The sequence below is a fragment of the Bos mutus genome, chromosome 28, assembly GCF_027580195.1.
Source record: "Bos mutus isolate GX-2022 chromosome 28, NWIPB_WYAK_1.1, whole genome shotgun sequence".
NCBI lineage: Eukaryota > Metazoa > Chordata > Mammalia > Artiodactyla > Bovidae > Bos > Bos mutus.
Genome location: NC_091644.1, coordinates 10,408,919 through 10,428,187, shown reverse-complemented (window position 1 = coordinate 10,428,187; position 19,269 = coordinate 10,408,919). Strand labels below are relative to the sequence as shown.

General features: G+C 41.6%; 1 protein-coding gene across 3 annotated transcripts; it reads right to left on the bottom strand.

Moving 5' to 3' along the window:
• Positions 1–2,277: 2,277 nt before the first annotated feature.
• TMEM254 (transmembrane protein 254) lies at positions 2,278–12,202 on the bottom strand. Of its 3 annotated transcripts, XM_070364554.1 has the most exons (5): positions 12,043–12,202; positions 10,632–10,735; positions 10,393–10,452; positions 5,050–5,112; positions 2,278–2,798 (listed from the first exon to the last, which is right to left on the bottom strand). In XM_070364554.1, the coding sequence occupies exons 1-5, from the start codon at positions 12,178–12,180 to the stop codon at positions 2,786–2,788; spliced, it is 378 nt and encodes a 125-aa protein (XP_070220655.1). In that variant the 5' UTR covers positions 12,181–12,202; the 3' UTR covers positions 2,278–2,785. The 3 variants fall into 3 exon arrangements, with proteins under 3 accessions (XP_070220655.1, XP_005910445.2, XP_014338665.1); XM_005910383.3 differs by lacking the exon at positions 2,278–2,798 and having other exon boundaries at positions 4,920–5,112; XM_014483179.2 differs by lacking the exons at positions 2,278–2,798; positions 12,043–12,202 and adding an exon at positions 11,684–11,921 and having other exon boundaries at positions 4,920–5,112.
• Between the last annotated feature and the right edge of the window lie 7,067 nt (positions 12,203–19,269).

Below are 19,269 nucleotides of genomic sequence, written 5' to 3'. Positions count from 1 at the left end.
CAGGGAGCTTGCTAGACATGTGGAATCTTGGACCCGCTCCATACTCACTAGATCAGAGCCTGCATTTTCACAAGACCTCATGGAATCCATATGCACAGTCAAATTTGAGAAACATAGCATATTTCATCAGCCATGACCAATCTTCAAGCAAAAACTATACTCTTATTTAATGTTACAGTTTACAAAGTTGCTTTACATAGTTGATTTCATTTAAATTTATTATTTTATTTTCATCCCAGCCACAATATAAAATTATTCATATTCAATGATGAAACTGAAGTCCAGGAAGGTGAAAAACTTGCCTAAAATCATATGTCTAGAGGCAGGTGAACCCCAACTTCAGTCTCAGTGGATGGTAGAATACTTTTTGATTATTAATAGTGTGCTGAATGTAGCATTAGTATGCATGGTGATTTTAGATATAAAAATATAATGAACACACTAACCAGGCATGGCATTTCAGTTATTCTTGTTTGAGAAGTTTTTTTAAGTGAATTCAGATGACTAAAGTTTTGAGCATGGTCCCTCCATGCTCCAGGTTCAGGAAACACTTTCCTACTTTATATTATAGATGTCATTCCTCTCTTTCATTTACAGCAATGTCAAAACTTTGATTTTAGTGACAATTTATATTGAGTAATTTTTATTTACTACAAACATCTAGTGCATTGCGTTGGTACAAGGAGAAACTAAAAATTCTTCATGAGTATTTCTCTGAATAGTTTTAGCATGCAAAAGTATTTTCCCTAATCCAACCTTACGCCTTACTATAAACAGAAATGAGGTAACCAGTATGAATGAATGAATGAAATCACTCAGTTGTGTCCGACTCTTTGCGACCCCATGGACTGTAGCCCACCAGGCTCCTCCGTCCATGGGATTCTCCAGGCAGGAATACTGGAGTGGGTCGCCATTTCCTTCTCCAGGGGATCTTCCTGACCCTGGAATTGAACTCCGGTCTCCTGCATTGCAGGCAGACGTCTTACCATCTGAGCCACCAGGGAGGAGTGATAACCAGTATAACTCAAACCTATTCAGAAAGCTTAAGAGCCATCTTAAAATGTTTGTTGATAGAATTACAAATGCAGTATTTTGGATAAGATTTTTAAGTGTCCATTGTGTAAATCATCATAAATAAAGAGAAATGTAAAATGACAAGCACACACTCTCATTGTCTAACCCTGACAGAAAAAGGAACTATAATTTCCAATTCAGTGTGGACAAGGAGCCTTGCAGAGACAAGGGTCTCATAGATTCATATATTAATTGACTGCACTAGATTTTTTTGTTTGTAAAGAATGGAAGGAAAAATATTTATATATTTTTATAAGCCAAATTGTTCAACTAAGAGCTTTAATTAACAAGGTTCCAGCAAGGGCCCTGGCAATTCTCATGATGTGCTTGCGTTCTGTACTGTAACCTCAAAGGCAAGTTCTCCAGTGTCTCTTTGGTGCTTTCATGCCCTTCATGTAAATACATACAGGCCCCCAGATGGTAAGTTGTTTTGCTAAAGAACTTCTTTACACATCTGGAATATAACCTCAAGATTTGTTTTAAAATCATGGCTTATAAAATATGTTTGGACTTGGATTGCCTGGAGTCATAAACACGTTGAATATAGGGAACAGTGTTAGTTTATAAATGTGGCCTGTTTTTAAGTTGTGAGGTTGTGCAGCAAAAACAGAAATGAGTGAACAGCCTTTGGCACATACCAGCCAAACAAGCCTACAAGAGTTAAACAATCTTCATTATTCTTTAGCTGTTACTAGGAGAAGGCGATGGCACTCCACTCCAGTACTCTTGCCTGGAAAATCCCATGGATGGAGGAGCCTGGCGGGCTGCAGTCCATGGGGTTGCGAAGAGTCGGACATGACTGAGCGACTTCCCTTTCACTTTTCACTTTCATGCATTGGAGAAGGAAATGGCAACCCCCTCCAGTGTTCTTGCTTAGAGAGTCCCAGGGACGGGTGATCCTGGTGGGCTGCTGTCTATGGGGTCACAAAGAGTTGGACAAGACTGAAGTGACTTAGCAACAGCAGCAGCAGCAGCAACAAATGATTGTAACTGGACTTATCCTTCACAGAGCTTATTTACTCTGACTCCATACAGATTACACTCTGCACCTAGCTTGCTTTCCCCCCTACACTCTCCTGTGTGTGTGTGTGTGTGTGTGTGTATGTATGTTAGTCGCTCAGTTGTGTCTGACTCTTTGCGACCCCACGGACTGTAGCCGCCGCCCACCCCCCCACCCCCGCACCCCCACCACCCCCACCCCAGGCTTCTTTGTCCATGGAATTCTCCAGGCAAGAATACTGGAATGGATTGCCATTCCCTTCTCCAAATGTAAACCAGCTGCTCCTAAGTTGCTTCAGTCGTGTCTGACTCTGTGCAACCCCATAGACAGCAGCCCACCAGGCTCCTATGTCCCTGGGATTCTCCAGGCAACGATACTGGAGTGGGTTGCCATTTCCTTCTCCAACACTCTCTTGTAGCATTCTGCATTTAAGAAAAAAGGTCACGGGCCGATAACTTCAGGGAGACAAGTCCTGGTTGTTGAAGGTCATTAGTTTTGTTTTTGTTCCTTCTATTGGTCCTTTCTTGTTCTTCCAAACTCTACTTGCTGTTGGTATTTCTGGGGTTTTAGTCTATTTGCCCTCCATGGTTGCTTCCAACATGCTTGGCCTTTTCTCATCCAAACTGCACATAGGTGTTTCTCCCATATAACCACTGTGACTGCAACACAAGTCCAAGATGTCTCTATGTTTATTGTTTGCTTCACAGACTTCTAAACTCCTGGGCTGTGGGAGAGGGAGGGGAGGAACATGAGATCCAGTTAGTCTGGCCTCTGTGTGTTACTTCACCCCATAGGATGCAGCTTATGGGTCCAAAAAATCAACGACCCACAGTTTGCTATGATGTGTTCTGCTCTAAGCCATGATAATACCCCAAATAAAATTACATGTTTTATACTTTCTGCCTTTAAAAACAGTATTCCGTTTACTTGCTGCATAGACTGTATCAAACGGAATGAAACGTAATAGAAACAAAAGGAGGCCAATCCTGCAGTGAAAGGAGATGCTCATATCCACCCACGACTTGGTAGATGTGGAGGAGTTATGTGGACTATAGGCAGCTCTTGAAACATAAGCAAGGATCTTAGTTGTGGCATGGAGGATCTAGTTCTCTGACCAGGGATCGAACCTGGGCCCCCTGCATAGAGGAGGCCCATTGAGAGTGTAGAGTCTTAGACACTGGATGGCCAGGGAAATCCCCTGCATTTTGTTTTCAGTGGAAAAACAAACAAAACCCTGTTACAAATAGTTCCAGAATAGAGTCAGTTGGAGAAAGAGAAGTATCAAATGTGTGGGAGTGTATAAAAAACTGACATACCAGAAAAGCATTTAATTGGAGATACAATTCACATTTTATTCAGTAATCTGCTATATTATCTTTGAAACCATTAATAACACCTCAATCACAAAAGAAGCAGTGGGAAAGACCCGGATTTTTGTGCAGAAGTCACTCTCCACCAAAAGCAATTCATAGTCTACCATCTTTCATGGCTGTGGTTTTACCAGGAGCCTCTTTTTAGTGGGAAGCAGGGAGAGGGATCTGTTTCTCACAAATATTAGTTTGAAACAAATAACATGCTGTACTGTGTCATGGGAAAAAACTAAGGTCTAGTTCCTAGTGAGCCAACAAGCAAGGGGGGCCTTCAGGAAAGGAAGCTACAGTCTCCTAGAGGCCACAGCCAATAACCCTTCTGCCCCAGCCAGTTAGTAGTCATGAGATAGCCAGGTGAATGAGAGGTAGTCATTAGCTGGAGGACCATGAGCTAGACTCTAGAACAGGAACGGCTGAGTAAGTCAGAACGGGAAGGACACATCTACAGTCTGGAGAAAAGTAATTAAGAATAGGAAAGTGTGGAAAAGATACAGGTTTCCCACACTGAAGGAGACCCATAGAAAGATGGGAGTCAAGGGCAGTTCTGTGCTTTTCTCTGAGACAGGTGTACACTGTACGGGCCCTGCAGTTTTCAGATAAAAACCGGAATGCTGCTGAACTAGTGCAATGTGAAATCAGAGTAAACACTGTGTGAGGCGATGGGACAGGTGTTAGGGTTAAAAACGAAGCTGTCTCAGCTGCCGTCCTGACCTGAAAGTGGCCGTCAGACCCGCACACTACAGAACACCGTGTCGGAGGCCCCGAGTGAAAGGAGACACCACTTCCGGCTGGGAGGGCAGGAAAGGCATTCTCCAATCCTTTATTCTGGATTCCTAGCATGTCCTCTGTGTCGCTGCTCAGCCCACCCCATTCCAGGCACTTGTTTGTCTTCCTTATCTTTCTCTGTAATGTGAAATGGAAGCCTGAGAGGAGAAGATCCTGCCTCACAGGTGTCTAATAACTGTGGGTGGAATTGATGTGCTGTGGAGGCCTCACTCTATTTTGGACTAAGTGGGGAGAAAAAAATTGGAGGAAAGGAGAGCTGATAAGATGGTGGTGGTAAGGATAAGGTGTTTTAATCAGAAGGTGTGAGCAAGGGTATATCAAACTTAGTATGTGGCTTAAAGCAGGTGACAGGGAGAATGTCAGTGCAACCAAGGACTACAGGAAGGTAGCTGGGAGCACTTTGCCAAATACGTTAGTCTGTGTAATTAGAAAGCTAAAATCTTTTTCTACTATCTACTTAACTTTAACTAGAGCTGGTGAGGGAATCATGAATAACTAGAGGGCCTTAACTTTCTAGAAAGTAGGAAGATGAAGTAAACACAGCACCCCTCAAAAAAGATGAGGCTGAATATCAAAGTATAGAGAAGGCTTTTGAATGTCTTCTTTTCTCCCCCTAGGAACTTTATATGCTATATTTTCTCTCTCTTTTTAATTCATTAATTAATTAAAAAAATGTTTTTAAACTGAAGTATAGTTGGTTAAAAATATTATATTAGTTTCAAGTGTACAATAAAGTGACAAGTTTTTTTTGGATATCTTCTTTAAGTTTGTTTTTGGTGTTTTGGTCTAAAAGCAATCAAGTAATAGAGAGATGCCAACCCAAAAAGGAACGTCTGTAGGAACCAGAGCAGTTGGGTCCAAGTATTCGTGATGCCTTTAGACCTAAAAAGAGAAAAGAGAAAAATCTATCCACCAGAATCTTAGTGTTATGGTTTCACAGGAGTCATTTTAAAAAAAATGTATTACTTCTACCTACTTTCATTGCATTTATTTTGCACTTTCCTCCCACTTCTTAACTTGAATTGTTAGTTCATTTACTTTAGTTTTTCTTATGCATTTAGGAGGATACACTCCTCCCTGAGAAAGTCTGGCTACTGCCTAGGGGATGATATTATGAAACTATTTCTCACATGATTTGATGAGCATATAGGGTTAAAAATCACTGGGATGGCTTCAAAGCAAGTGTTTTAAAGACAGATTAGATGTAAATCCTAGCTTGGGCTCCCCTGGTGGCTCAGTGCTGCCAGTGCAGGAGACCCAGGTTCTATCCCTGGGTTGAGAGGATCCCCTGAAGAAGGAAATGGACACCCACTCCAGTATTCTTGCCTGGAAAATCCCCTGGACAGAGGAGCCTAGCGGGCTACCATCTGTGGAGTCGCAAAAAGAGTAGGACATGATTTAGCAACTAGACAACAAAAAACAAATCCTAGCTTGGCCAACTACCAGCATGACCTTGGGCAAGACACTCACTCACTCTCAGTTTCCTCATCTGAAAAAACAGGAATAATAGTGTTTATCTCACCTTGAGATAAGTTACACAAAGTGGTTAGTAAAGGGCCTGGCACATGGAAATAATGAATACTGTTTATACACCCATTCAAACTAAACTGCTTAACACCAAGGTCAAAAGAAAATGGCCCAGTTCAAGTGACTGACTTGTGACAGTTTCATCTTTATATAAATAAGTCTCATATATATATATTTTTTAAATGTAAAAACAATATAATTTTCAATACTAACAGATTAAAGGGAAAAAAATTGTATGATCATAAAAAATGCAGAAAAAGCATTTGATAAATTCAACATCCACTCTTAATACAAGTTCTTAGAAAACTTAGAGAACAGAACTTTAATCTGATAGAGAAGATCTATACAATATACAACTCTAGAAAAAACATGAGGCAGAGTGTTGAAAGTTTACAAGGCCAGGATGCCTACTATTACCACTTCAGGTTGACAATGAACTGGGTTACTGAGAGGGTAACAGGCAGAAAGGCCAGGGGTCTCCAAACAGAGGAAATAGGCTACAAGTGTCAGACATTTTTTTATCTCTCTCTTAAATGGTCAGGAAACAAACTACTAGTGTTATATTTTTCCCCCTTCTCCATACAAATTTAAAAAGAGGTTTCTCTTAAAATTCTGTGTTGCTGTGACCACACCTGGTTCCACCTAAACTTAACTTTTCTCAAACTTTGAGCTAACCAATGCGTTTTTCTGATGGAAATGTTTGTCTTAAGGTATGTTAATGAACTATGTATTTACCTTAGACTCTGTCTTTCTTTAAGTCGGTTCTGCTTAAGACTCAGAACTGATAGTTCACTCAGTCATGTACCGACTCTTTGCGACTCTGTGGACTGCTGCACGCCAGGCCTCCCTGTCCATCACCAACTCCCACAGTTTATTCAAACTCATGTCCATTGAGTCGGTGATGCCATCCAACTATCTCATCCTTGGTGGTCCCTTCTCCCCCTGCCTTCAATCTTTCCCAGCATCAGGGTCTTTTCAAATGAGTCAGTTCTTTGCATCAGGTGGCCAAAGTATTGGAGTTTCAGGTTCAACATCAGTCCTTCCAATGTATTCAGGACTGATTTCCTTTAGATGGACTGGCTGGATCTCCTTGCTGTAGAAGGGACTCTCAAGAGTCTTCTCCAACACCACAGTTCAACAGCATCAATTCTTCAGCACTCAGCTTTCTTTATAGTCTCACATTTATACATGACTACTGGAAAAACCATAGCTTTGACTAGATGGACCTTTGTTGGCAAAGTAATGTCTCTGCTTTTTAATATGCTGTCTAGGTTGGTCATAGCTTTTCTTCCAAGGAGCAAGGGTCTTTTAATTTCATGGCTGCAATCACCATCTGCAGTGATTTTGGAGCCCCCCAAAATAAAGTCTTTCACTGTTTCCACTGGTTCCCCATCTATTTGCCATGAAGTGATGGGACCAGATGAAAAAGTGAGCTTAAAACTCAACATTCAGAAACCTAAGATCATGGCATCTGGTTCCATAACAGATAAGGGCTCAACAAACCTGTATGTTTTACTCATATATTGTTCTCCTAATCTATATTAATGAAACTATCTATATATTTACTTGGAAACCTGTCTTTCTTCAAGATTCATGTCAATCGTTTTATGGCCTGGGATGACTCACCTGGTGCCAATGTTATATAAAAATGCATGTTATGGGTGAGGGCCTGGTGCCACTGAATTTTGAGACATCTCCCTTCTCTAATTAACAGCTTGCTAATAGGTATATAACTTACTGCTAAAGGCTAGCAGGGGGGCACTCTTTCTGCCTCCTTCTGATGTCTATATCAGAAGCTTTCTCTCTTTTATACTTTAACAAAACTTTATTACACAAAAATAAAGCCTCTGAGCGAGCAAGGCTTATCACTGGCCCCAGATTGAATTCCTCTCCTCCGGAAGCCAAGAATCCTGGCATCTCTTCACTGTTCAGCAACAACCTTTCATTACTAGCTAGTGCAGTGAAGGAAACTTAAATAAAAGGTATATGGAGTTGAAAGGAAGAAATAAAACTGTCTATTTCTATAGGCAACCAGGTACCTAGAAAATGTAAAGGGATCTTTTAAATCATTAATGATGAATAATTAGATGAACAGATAAACTATTAGAACTAAAAAATGAATTTACCAAGGTCACTGTGTATGAGGTCAGTAGATAAGCATCAACTATATTCATAGATTCTACCACCAAACAATAAAAAGGTGAAATATATATCACAGTGGGCCAGGACATACAAGAAATTCATTCACACAGAATTATTTATAATAGTTTAGAAAAGCTCGAGGTTTAAAAGTCCATCAGAAGGAAGATTAGTTAAATACATTAGGACACATCTATATAATAATATGTACTAATGAAATGAATGAGTTCAATTTACAGGCATAGACATGGGAAAATAGGCATATATGACAACAGAAAAATTATAGAAGAGTTTGTGTCTATATGTATATATATATGGCAGCTATAAAGTCAAACATCCAGTCCAATCTAATGTCTAGTTAAATGGAATTCATCAATTCCTTTCTATTGTTGGACAGTGGAATTTGGGGTTGAGGGCTACAAATGTTCTGCATGTCTTCATGATTTTTTTTTAATTGGAGGAAAACTGCTTTATTCTGCCTTACAACAACACATTTAGTGATTCTTTCATTTAAATGTATTCATTCATTCATAAAAGGAATATTCATTCTGATTTACAGTGACCAATGATACATTGCAACATGTTACTCCATAAATAAATGATTTCAGGAACATGAGAACAGTGCTCTAACCTCTCTATGCCTGTTCTCCCACTTCCTCTCAAAGAACTGGAGAGCTGGATGTTCAATTTGAGTCTTTTTGTTTTCATTAGAGGCTTCATATGCCAATTGCAAAATAGGTGTCATGTACTCCAACACTGTAATTTGGAGGGCTGGACTGCACACCTCCAAGCTGAGCTGTCATTGAGAAGTGAAGAGGCTTTCAGAAAGAGGTACTGGTGCTGTGGCACCTCCTATCACAAGTCAGCCTGACAAGCAGCTTCAAAAGAACCATTCAGAGAGCCTGACCAGAGTCCCCTGCGACTTGCGGGAGGGTTAACATCTGACTCACAAGTTTAAATACCAGTAGAGCTGCCTGATAGGATACATGGCTGTGCAGGAAACAGCACACACCTACAGATTTATCCCAATGGAGGGATAAGGAAGCTGTCATCCTGAGCCTTACAGGTCTTGTGGAAGGGCACTGGTGTGCATGGGCTTAAAAGCAACCCTGCCCCAGAGGCCTAACTAAAGGGCAGAAGAAACCTAAATAAGAGGAAAACATCATCAACCCAAAGGGGAAACTGCAAATGACATGCTGACTAAGGTTGAAGGAACCATCAGGGGAACTGTGGAAGGGAGATCCCTGGTGATGAGCGGTTTCTCAAAAACCCACCAGGGACCCTTTGGAGAGAAAGAATCAACAATGGGTGTGTAACTGCCACATCACCCAGTTGCCTGATCACAAGGCAGATCATGCCCTGCTTCCTTTACATATACTTCCGGCACCCCAAGGGAGAGTGAAGACGTTGATTACACCCTCTTCCCCATGGCAGCCTGCCGAGCCTTGGCTGAAGAACAGATGTACTGAATCTGATGAAAGTTCATAGTTTTAATAACTTTGTAACTTGACTGGACAACCTATGGACCTGCTTTAGATTTGATCCAGGGCTATGGTGGGAGGCAGACAATAATCCACAGGGGACTGGAGAGAGGTAAAAAAATAAAGCTGCTTTATGCTCCTCTCCTAGAAAGTCCAGCTCATTTAATAAAACAGAAGGTGGAGTAACATAATATATTTAAGTCAGTTAGCAGTTGTCTGGCATAGTGTGCACCCAAGAAATATTAATTATATTTATTATTAAAACATAATAAAGTATCTTATTTTCCACTTTTAGAAGTAGTACCACAAAAACAGAGGTGGTAATTAATCTTGAGCCAAAGAAAAAAAACTCAATTGTAAAGCAGTCTGGCATTACTATAACCATTTACTTTCAGTGTATGCTTACATAAAGTCCAAATGTAAAGAGAAGTTTTTTGTAGTTTTCTCACATTTATTATTTACACTGGCATTTGCTGAGTAGGGCCTAGTCATAGGACTTTTAGCTTTCATTGCATCCCAGAATCATCTACAGAACTTGAAAAAAAATAACACATTCCTGTGCCTGAAGCAAGGCCTACCAGATTAGGATCTCTGGGTCTGGAAACCAAACAAGTGAATTTTAAGAAAGCTCTTCAGGTAATTCAGTTGCAAAACTAGGGGTTGAGAATCATTGGGCTAGGTCAGTACAGCTCTTTTTCAAATTAGAAGGCAACCTGCTAATCTTTCCTTCTAGTTGGGGCTACAGGGAGATTTTTGGAAAAAAAAGAAAAAAAAATTTCTAAATTAAGTGACTAAATAATTGACTCATTAATATAAATGAAATGAATTCATTCATTAACTATTTACTGAGTACTCCCTCTGAGTAATGAGTGAGGCTCAGTATTAGGTGTGGGACTTCAACTCTATCCTGAGAGTGTTCTCAGCCTACAAGCGCATGAATTATTCAAATGTGGCTACTCTTCACTTATGTGAGATACCAAGTGAAAAGCAACAGAGATCTGTTAAAAACACTTACTTGCACAATACAATGGCATACAAGGACTCTCCCACGTGAATCATCCAGGCAAGCCAATACCTGAAACAGAAGTCAGCCTCGTTTAAGGTGATGGTCCTCTGCTGATGAGCTCTAACAGAAAAACCTCCAAAAGAAAAGTGCTTTCATATGAACGAGCACCACTTTTAGAAGGCAACCATGGGCCTTCCAGGGAGACTGAAACTGTGGGGTCCACATCCCATTTCTGGAGCTCTACTTACCAAGCATGCACGAGGGTGTGATGATGCTTCAGCAAGTACTGAGTGAAGGGGCCCAGGGGTCCCAGGCTCTGATAAGGAATACTCTCAGGCCAGAAGATCACCCACTGAAAGAGAACCAGAGTGCTTTTAGATCACTTCAATGTATTTTTAACCAACGCTATGAAATAATCCTGATTCTGCAAGAACAAACAACAGACCAAAGCAACTCTGAACCAAGCCATACGGGCTTCAATTCTTGAATTCTATTTTCTAAAAGCCATTTCAGTGGAAGATTTCTGCTAAGGAAACTATGTGGTTATCAGATTTAGTACCCAGATTAGCTGACTTCTGTTCTTACTGAATTCCACAATGTAGTACTCCGCAACCCACCGTTTTGGGTATCTTCTTGTGGCTCAGCTGGTAAAGAATCCGCCTGCAATGCGGGAGACCTGGGTTCAATCCCTGGGTTGGGAAGATCCCCTGGAGAAGGGAAAGGCTACCCACTCCAGTATTCTGGCCTGGAGAATTCCATGGACTGTATAGTCCATGGGGTCGCAAAGACTCAGACACGACTGAGCAACTTTCACTTTCACTGTATTCTTTAAATGAATTCTGTCTCTCAAAAAAAAGTTGTTGCTTATCTCAGTAGAGATTGTCTTCTTGATTTTACATCTATGTCATAATATGCACATCCTCTTTATCCTTTCTTACCACTTAAATTCTACCCAACCTTTAGGTTTATCCCCATTTTCCAAGCAATTCCAACTGCCTCAGACATTCTGCTTTGGAAGCCCTATCTTGTCTTGGCAGGTTTAGAACTGTCAACTTGGCCTCTTTCTCCTCTAGTTCTACTCAGACCTGAACAAGTCCTACTAACCTTGGAGACGCAAAGGCAGGAACATTTCCAAGCGAAAACCTGACAAGCCCACTGAACTTCAGCTTACGCCAATTACCTAGGCAACCGCCAGCCGCGCAAGCGCAAGACCTCCCTCCTTCCCCCTCCCCAGTGCCCCTGGCTCTACGGGAGCCCGGCGGGCCAAAACAGAAGCGCCGCGCCGTACTACACACCTTACCCCGAAATATCCCAGCACCAGGACCGTGACCAGCGAGGGCAGGGGTCTGGCTACACGGAAGTAGGAGGCAGCAGCCCCGCCAGCCTCCGACTTCGCCACCATTTTGAAAGATCTAGTTACTTAGTCATGGGGTAGGGAGGGAAAGCGTGGGCAGCTGGTTTCTCAAGATCTCAACACAGGCGAAAGGCGTAGACAGACGAGTGCGCCTGCGTTTTCTTCCCGGGTCTAGTCCCCTGGCTCAGAGCGCCCGAGAGCCGCGATTGCGCCTGCGACCACTCCACGGCTCCAGGTGGAATCTTGCACCTCCAGGCAGCACTCCAGCCCCTCGCCTCGCCTTCCTCGGGGCCCGCTGTCCTTACCGTGTAATAGCCAAAAGAGAGAATGATGATAGTAACCCAGAACAGACTACTCCTCTGGAAGTAAGCCTCATCTCCTCTTGCCTTCCCCATCGCTGCAGCGCACATCATGGGATGCCTGGCTGGCCACCGGCAGTTCATGGGGGAGATAAAGGCAAGGCTGGGGCGGGACCACGGCAAAAGCTCCTCCCTTCTCTCCCCTAAGAGAGAAGAGTCTGTGGCCTTGAAACTTGGAAAGAGTCCCCATCCACTCTGGCCTGGTGGGCTGGTCATCATCTTGCAGGGGAGACCCCCCCCCCCCCCCCACCTTCTCTGGGTTTCCGGAGCTTAAGATAATGGTGTTGAAATAGAATGGTGCGTTATGTTTCTGATAACTATAGGTCTGTTAGGTCTGTTTTTTTTTTTTTTTTTTATATACTTTTTATTTTGTATTGGGGTGTATATAGCTGAGTAACAATGTTGTGATACTTTCAAGTGTTCTCTAAGTCTGTGAGTTTCATTCTGTTTTGTAAGTTCATTTGTATCATTTCTTTTTAGATTCCACATATAAGTGATGTCCAGTGATATTTTTCCCTCTTTGACTTACTTCACTCAGTATGGCAATCTGTAAGGCCATCCATGTTGCTGCACATGGCATTATTTCATTCTTTTTAATGACTCAATGACATTCCACTGTATGTATGTACATCTTCATCCTTCCTCTGTCGATAGACATTTAGATTGCTTCCACGTCTTGGGTGTTGCAAATGGTGCTGCAGTGAACACTGGGGTGTGTGTATCCTTTTGGATCATGTTTTTCTCCAGATACATGCTGGAGTGGGACTGAATCATATGGTAGCTCTAGTTGTAGGTTTTTTCAAGGAACCTCCATACTGTTCGTCATAGTGGCTGTACCAATTTACATCCCCTCCAACATTGTGGGAGGATTCCCTTCTCTCTCCACCCTCACCAGCATTTATTGTTTGTGGATTTTTGATGATTGCCATTCTGGCTAGTGTGAGGTGATATCTCATTGTAGTTTTGATTTTCATTTCTCTAATAATTAATTAGCCATGTTGAACATTTTTTCATGTGCCTCTTGGCCAACTGTGTCTCTTATTTGGAGAAATGTCTATTTAGGTCTTCTGTCTGCTGTCTGTAAATTTTGGATACTAATCCCCTGTTGGTCACATCATTTGCAAATATTTTCTCCCAATCTGTAGGTTGTCTTTTCATTTTGTTTATTGTTTCCTTTGTTATGCAGAAGTTTTTCAGTAGGTCGCATTTGTTTGTTTTTATTTCCGTTACTCTAGGAGATGGATTGAGAAAGATATTGCTGCAATTTGTGTCAGAGTGTTCTGCCTTTGTTTTCCTGTAGAAGTTTTATAGTGCCTGGTCTCACATTTAGGTCTTTAATCCATTTTGAGCTTATTTTTGTGTATGGTGTTCAAGAATGATCTGATTTTTTTTTTTTTTTTTACATGTAACTGTCCAGGTTTCTCAGCACCATTTGTTGAAGAGACTGTCTTTCCAACGTTGCGTGGTCTTGCCTCTTTTGTTACTATAGGTGCATGGGTTTATTTGTGGGCTCTGTATCCTATTCATTATGGGGCTAATTTTTGAACTTAAGCTCTACTGTACTCTGTGGGAAATGTAAAAAGTTAATAATAAATGGAAACGACAATTAAATAGACTTGGGATGCTGACAGGGGGCACTCTCACACCTTGTGAGGCTGGCAGAGGCTGATAGGAAGACCAATCTTCTTTCCTGGCAAGGACTCAGCCAAAGAAAACCCATGGATTCTGTTTTCTACAGCCTTCCCAACATCCTTTTCTTCTTCAAAGTGTTCTTCCCTTTGGTGGGGTGGCGGGAGCTTGTGTTGTTGTTCACATGATTGCAGACCCCAAATTGTAATTCTCTGCTGATCCTGGAATAAATCTCTTTCCTGGAGAAATATACCGCAGTCTAATTTGTTTTGGATCGACAGAAATAATGCTCTTCCTCTTCATTACTAAAGATGTATGGATCCATATGGCACAGAACTTATGAGCAATGTTGGTGGACAGATAGAAAGTGAAAGTGAAAAGGTAGCTTGCTGCTGCTGCTGCTGCTAAGTCACTTCAGTCGTGTCTGACTCTGTGTGACCCCATAGATGGCAGCCTACCAGGCTCCACCATCCCTGGGATTCTTCAGGCAATAACACTGGAGTGGGTTGCCATTTCCTTCTCCAATGCATGAAAGTGAAAATGTGAAAGTGAAGTCACTCAGTTGTGCCCGATTCTTAGCAACCCCATAGACTGCAGCCCACAAGGCTCCTCCATCCATGGGATTTTCAAGGCAAGAGTACTAGGGTGGGGTGCCATTGCCTTCTCCGGAAAAGGTAGCTTAGTTGTGTCCAACTCTTCGCAACCCCATGGAATTCTCTAGGCCAGAATCCTGGAATGGGTAGCTATTCCCTAGAATCCTGGAGTGGATAGCTATTTCCTTCTCCAGGGGAATCTTCGCAAGCCAGGGACTGAACCCAGGTCTCCTGCATTGGAGGCGGATACTTCACCAGCTGAGTCACCAGGGAAGCCCAAGAATATTGGAGTGGGTAGCCTATCCCTTTTCCAGCAGATCTTCCTGACCCCTGAATCGAACTGGGGTCTCCTGCATTGCAGGCGAATTCTTTACTAGCTGAGCTACCAGGGAAACTGAGTTTAAGTCCTGGCTCTGCCATTAACATTTTGTGTAAGCTTGTTGTTCAGTCACTAAGTCGTGTACAACTCTTTGCGACCCCATAGACTGCAGTGAAGGAGGAAACAGACAGAACAGGCTCCATCTTGAAAGCAGGGCTCCATCTTGGGCTGGACTATGGACTTTGAGCTATATGCCCAGATCTATGGGAATGGCATACCAACTGGAAAACCAGACCCCCGCCCCCTGCCCCCCGGCCGATGGAACAGCCCCAGAGCTCGTACCTAGACTCTCCATCGCCTAAAGGAATACCCTAATTATCTGTGTAACTGAATAGAATCATAAATTCTATTATTATTATTAGGGTATGACCACAGGCCTATTGATAATTGTCCACTGTTAACTACCTAGGCTTAAGGCATATGAATCATGGGTTAACTTTGATTGTATCTTTCTTTTCCTTTGTTCAGGCTAGTTTCAGGGAATGTGGGGAGGTGGGTTTGGGCACGTATACTTAGGTTATATAAGGTTTTCACAAAAACTGGTCGAGGTCCTTGGCTAAGAGGAGACTCTGCCTTGGGCCTGCTGGTGTAATAAATTGCACTCCACTATCTGCATTGTCCTTCTGAGTGAGTTTGTTTCCTGAAATACGTGGCTACAACAGCAGCACTCCAGGCTTCCCTGTCCTTCACTATCTCCTGGAATTTGCTCAAACTCATGTCCACTGAGGTGGCGATGCCATCCAACAATTTCATTCTCTGTTGTCCCCTTCTCCTCCTGCTCTCAGTCATTCCCAGCATCAGGGTCTTTTCCAAGCTGAGACTATTATCTAACCCATTTGTGCCTTAGTTTTTTTATCTGTAAAGTAGGGACATATTGATTCCTACCTCAGAGATGTGGATGAATTAAATGTCAGAACTTGTAATAAAAGCACTGTAAAACAATATGTTGCCCATCATCCAGCTGTACAAGGATCACTGCAGTTGCTGACCTAAAAGGAATTGAGGATGAAGAACAGGATGATCCACTTAGTGCTTTGAGGAAACAGGCAAAACAGGCCATTAGATAATTAGATATATTTCTGGGAAAAAGCCTTTGACTGTGTGGATCACAATAAACTGTGGAAAATTCTGAAAGAGATGGGAATACCAGACCACCTGACCTACCTCTTGAGAAACCTATATGCAGGTCAGGAAGCAACAGTTAGAACTGGACATGGAACAACAGATTGGTTCCAAATAGGAAAAGGAGTACATCAAGGCTGTATATTGTCACCCTGCTTATTTAACTTCTATGCAGAGTACATCATGAGAAACACTGGGCTGGAAGAAGCACAAGCTGGAATCAAGATTTCAGGGAGAAATGTCAATAACCTCAGATATGCAGATGACACCACCCTCATGGCAGAAAGTGAAGAGGAACTAAAGAGCCTCTTGATGAAAGTGAAAGAGGAGAGTGAAAAAGTTGGCTTAAAGCTCAACATTCAGAAAACTAAGATCTTGGCATCTGGTCCCATCACTTCATGGGAAATAGATGGGGAAACAGTGGCTGACTTTATTTTTTGGGGCTCCAAAATCACTGAAGATGGTGATTGCAGCCATGAAATTAAAAGACGCTTCCTCCTTGGAAGGAAAGTTATGACCAACCTAGAGAGCATATTAAAAAGCAGAGACATTACTTTGCCAAGAAAAGTCCGTCTAGTCAAGGCTGTGGTTTTTCCAGTGGTCATGTATGGATGTGAGAGTTGGACTGTGAAGAAAGCTGAGCACTGAAGAATTGATGCTTTTGAACTGTGGTATTGGAGAAGACTCTTGAGCGTCCCTTGGACTGCAAGGAGATCCAACCAGTACGTCCTAAAGGAGATCAGTCCTAGGTGTTCATTGGAACGACTGATGCTGAGGCTGAAACTCCAATACTTTGGCCACCTCATGCGAAGAGTTGACTTATTGACCCTGATGCTGGGAGGGATTGGGGGCAGGAGAAGGGGACGACAGAGGATGAGATGGCTGGATGGCATCACCAACTTGATGGACATTAGTTTTAGTAAACTCCGGGAGTTGGTGATGGACAAGGAAGCCTGGTGTGCTGCGATTCATGGGGTCACAAAGAGATGGACACGACTGAGTGACTGAACTGAACTGAAAGCCTTTGACTGTATGGATTACAACAGACTGTGGACAATTCAAGAGATGGGAATACCAGACTACCTTATCTGCCTCTTAAGACACCTGTATGCAGGTCAAGAAGCAATAGTTAGAACTGGACATGGAACAAAGGACTGGTTCAAGACTGGGAAAGGAGTACGTCAGGGCTGTGTGTTGTTACCCTGCTTGTTTAACTTACATGCAGAGTACATCATGTGAAGTGCTGGGCTGGATGAATTGCAAGCTGGAATCAAAATTGCCCGGAGGGTATCAACAACCTCAGATATGCAGATGATACCACTCTAATGGCAGAAAGTGAGGAGGGACTAAAGAGCCTCTTGATCAGGGTGAAAAAAGACAGTGAAAAAGCTGGATTAAAACTCAACATTCAAAAAACTGACATCATGGGATCTGGTCCCATCACTTCATGGCAAATAGATGAGGGAAAGCGGAAACAGTGACAGATTTTATTTTCATGGGCTCCAAAATCACTGCAGATGTTACCGAAAGAGTTGTGTGGGTCCAGCTGCTTGCCACTCAAAAGCCAGTAGACAGGCCAGGTTGGTGGAAGGGAAAGTTTATTTCAGATGCTGGCAGCTAGGGTGGGGAGGGAGATGGACATCATTTCCCGCTTTTAATTGTAACTCCTTTCATAGGAAGTATTGATAATCGATATATTTTTCAACGTCGCCAGAATGGCTCTTTTGTCTGCCTTGATCCCATTGATGTCTCTTGGTGCTAGGTTTCCTTTTTCTTTATCAGATATCATGAACAGGCTCAGAGGTATGTTAATAGAGAAATGTTTTATAGGCCATACATTTTATCATTTATATCTAATTGTCACACAAACATTGTACATGTGCTTTAAGCAGTAAACTTAAAGCCAGTAGTGCTACACATCATGAATGGTTATGCTGTGCGAGAACTTTACTGGACGGTTTTTCCATTCAGAACATTAGGGTCAAAAATATGATTAGAAACAAAGCAGTTACTTTCCATTAGAAGTCTTCCCTGTAGCTCAAAGGGTTAAGAGTTCTCCTGGAATGCAGGAGACTATGGTTCGATTCCTGGATCAGGAAGATCCTCTGGAGAAGGGAATGGCAATCCACTCCAGTATTCTTGCCTGGAAAATCCCATGGACAGAAGAGACTGGCGGGGTCCATGGGGTCGCAAAGAGTCGGACATGACTGAGCAACTACTACTACTAGAAGTCTCTATTACCAAAATCAGATCATTATTCCAGGAGGACTTTGTTTTCTTAACAGAGGGAAAAGTTTAGTCTTGTATCAGCTTGTTCTTAACAACAAATATATATATATACCTAATTAAATTTAGTCTAATTTTAATCTTGACAACATACAAAATTCTTTTCTTAAAGTTTCTTTTTTATAAACTTTTTATCATTTTCTGGATCCAAACAAATTTATCCTGTATTTCCCTATCCAGAAACAAACAACTACAGGGCAAATTTATTATTTTTTTTCTTTAACAAAAATATCTCCATTTTTCCCCCCCCCTATCTTCTCTTTGTCAACAACACATATCTTACTTATTTTACACACGGAGATGTTTTCCTTATCATTTGTAAATATTACAAGTTTTAACCTTTGAAACGAAATTAAGACACAAATGATTGAAATGGTATGCCAGTAGTATTTTTTGATTGGCAAGTTAAAGAACATATTTTACAACCTCTAAAAACATACATTTTTTAATAGCATATTTTTTTTAGTGGTACAACATGTATGTTTAATAAACCCAAACATCTTTAGTTTCCCTCCTGGTCTTACAAGAGGACAAAAGAAGGTAAATTTAGATTTATTTGATTTGTAAACACTCATTTTAGCTTGAAGTTTTACAATTAACCCAAGGCTGGTGTTCCAGGCAAAGTGGAATGTGTTTGTATTTCAAGTACTTGATAAAAGTTAACTTTAAGCTTTTTCCTAGGCATATTTTTGTTTTTTCAGGATCTGAAAAAGTGTTTCATCAAGCTAGCTTTCTCTAACTGCATATGCAAAAGGAACTGTTTTTTAAAATTTCATGTTAACCAATTTTCAAACTTAATTCCAAACTTAACCAATTAAGTTTCATCTTAACCAATTTTCTCCAGAGTCTAAAGAATATTGTTGCTATACATTGTCCAAAAAAAAAGTGTCTTTTTCATTAGTTATGATTTCATAGCTAAACTTTTTTTTAATGACTTGAACCTAAATTTCCCATTTTACATAAGGCAACAAGAGTACCAATCATACAAATGGAATACCCATTCACACACCAAACAGATCTGTCACAAACCCTCTCCTAGGGTGACTAGTACAGAGTCCCAAGCAAACACTTCCCCCAAAACAAATGGTCCTCAATGGTAGTCAGATATCAGAACCAATTGACAAAATGTTCAAATGACATTCAGTTCTCACAAATGGTCCTCAA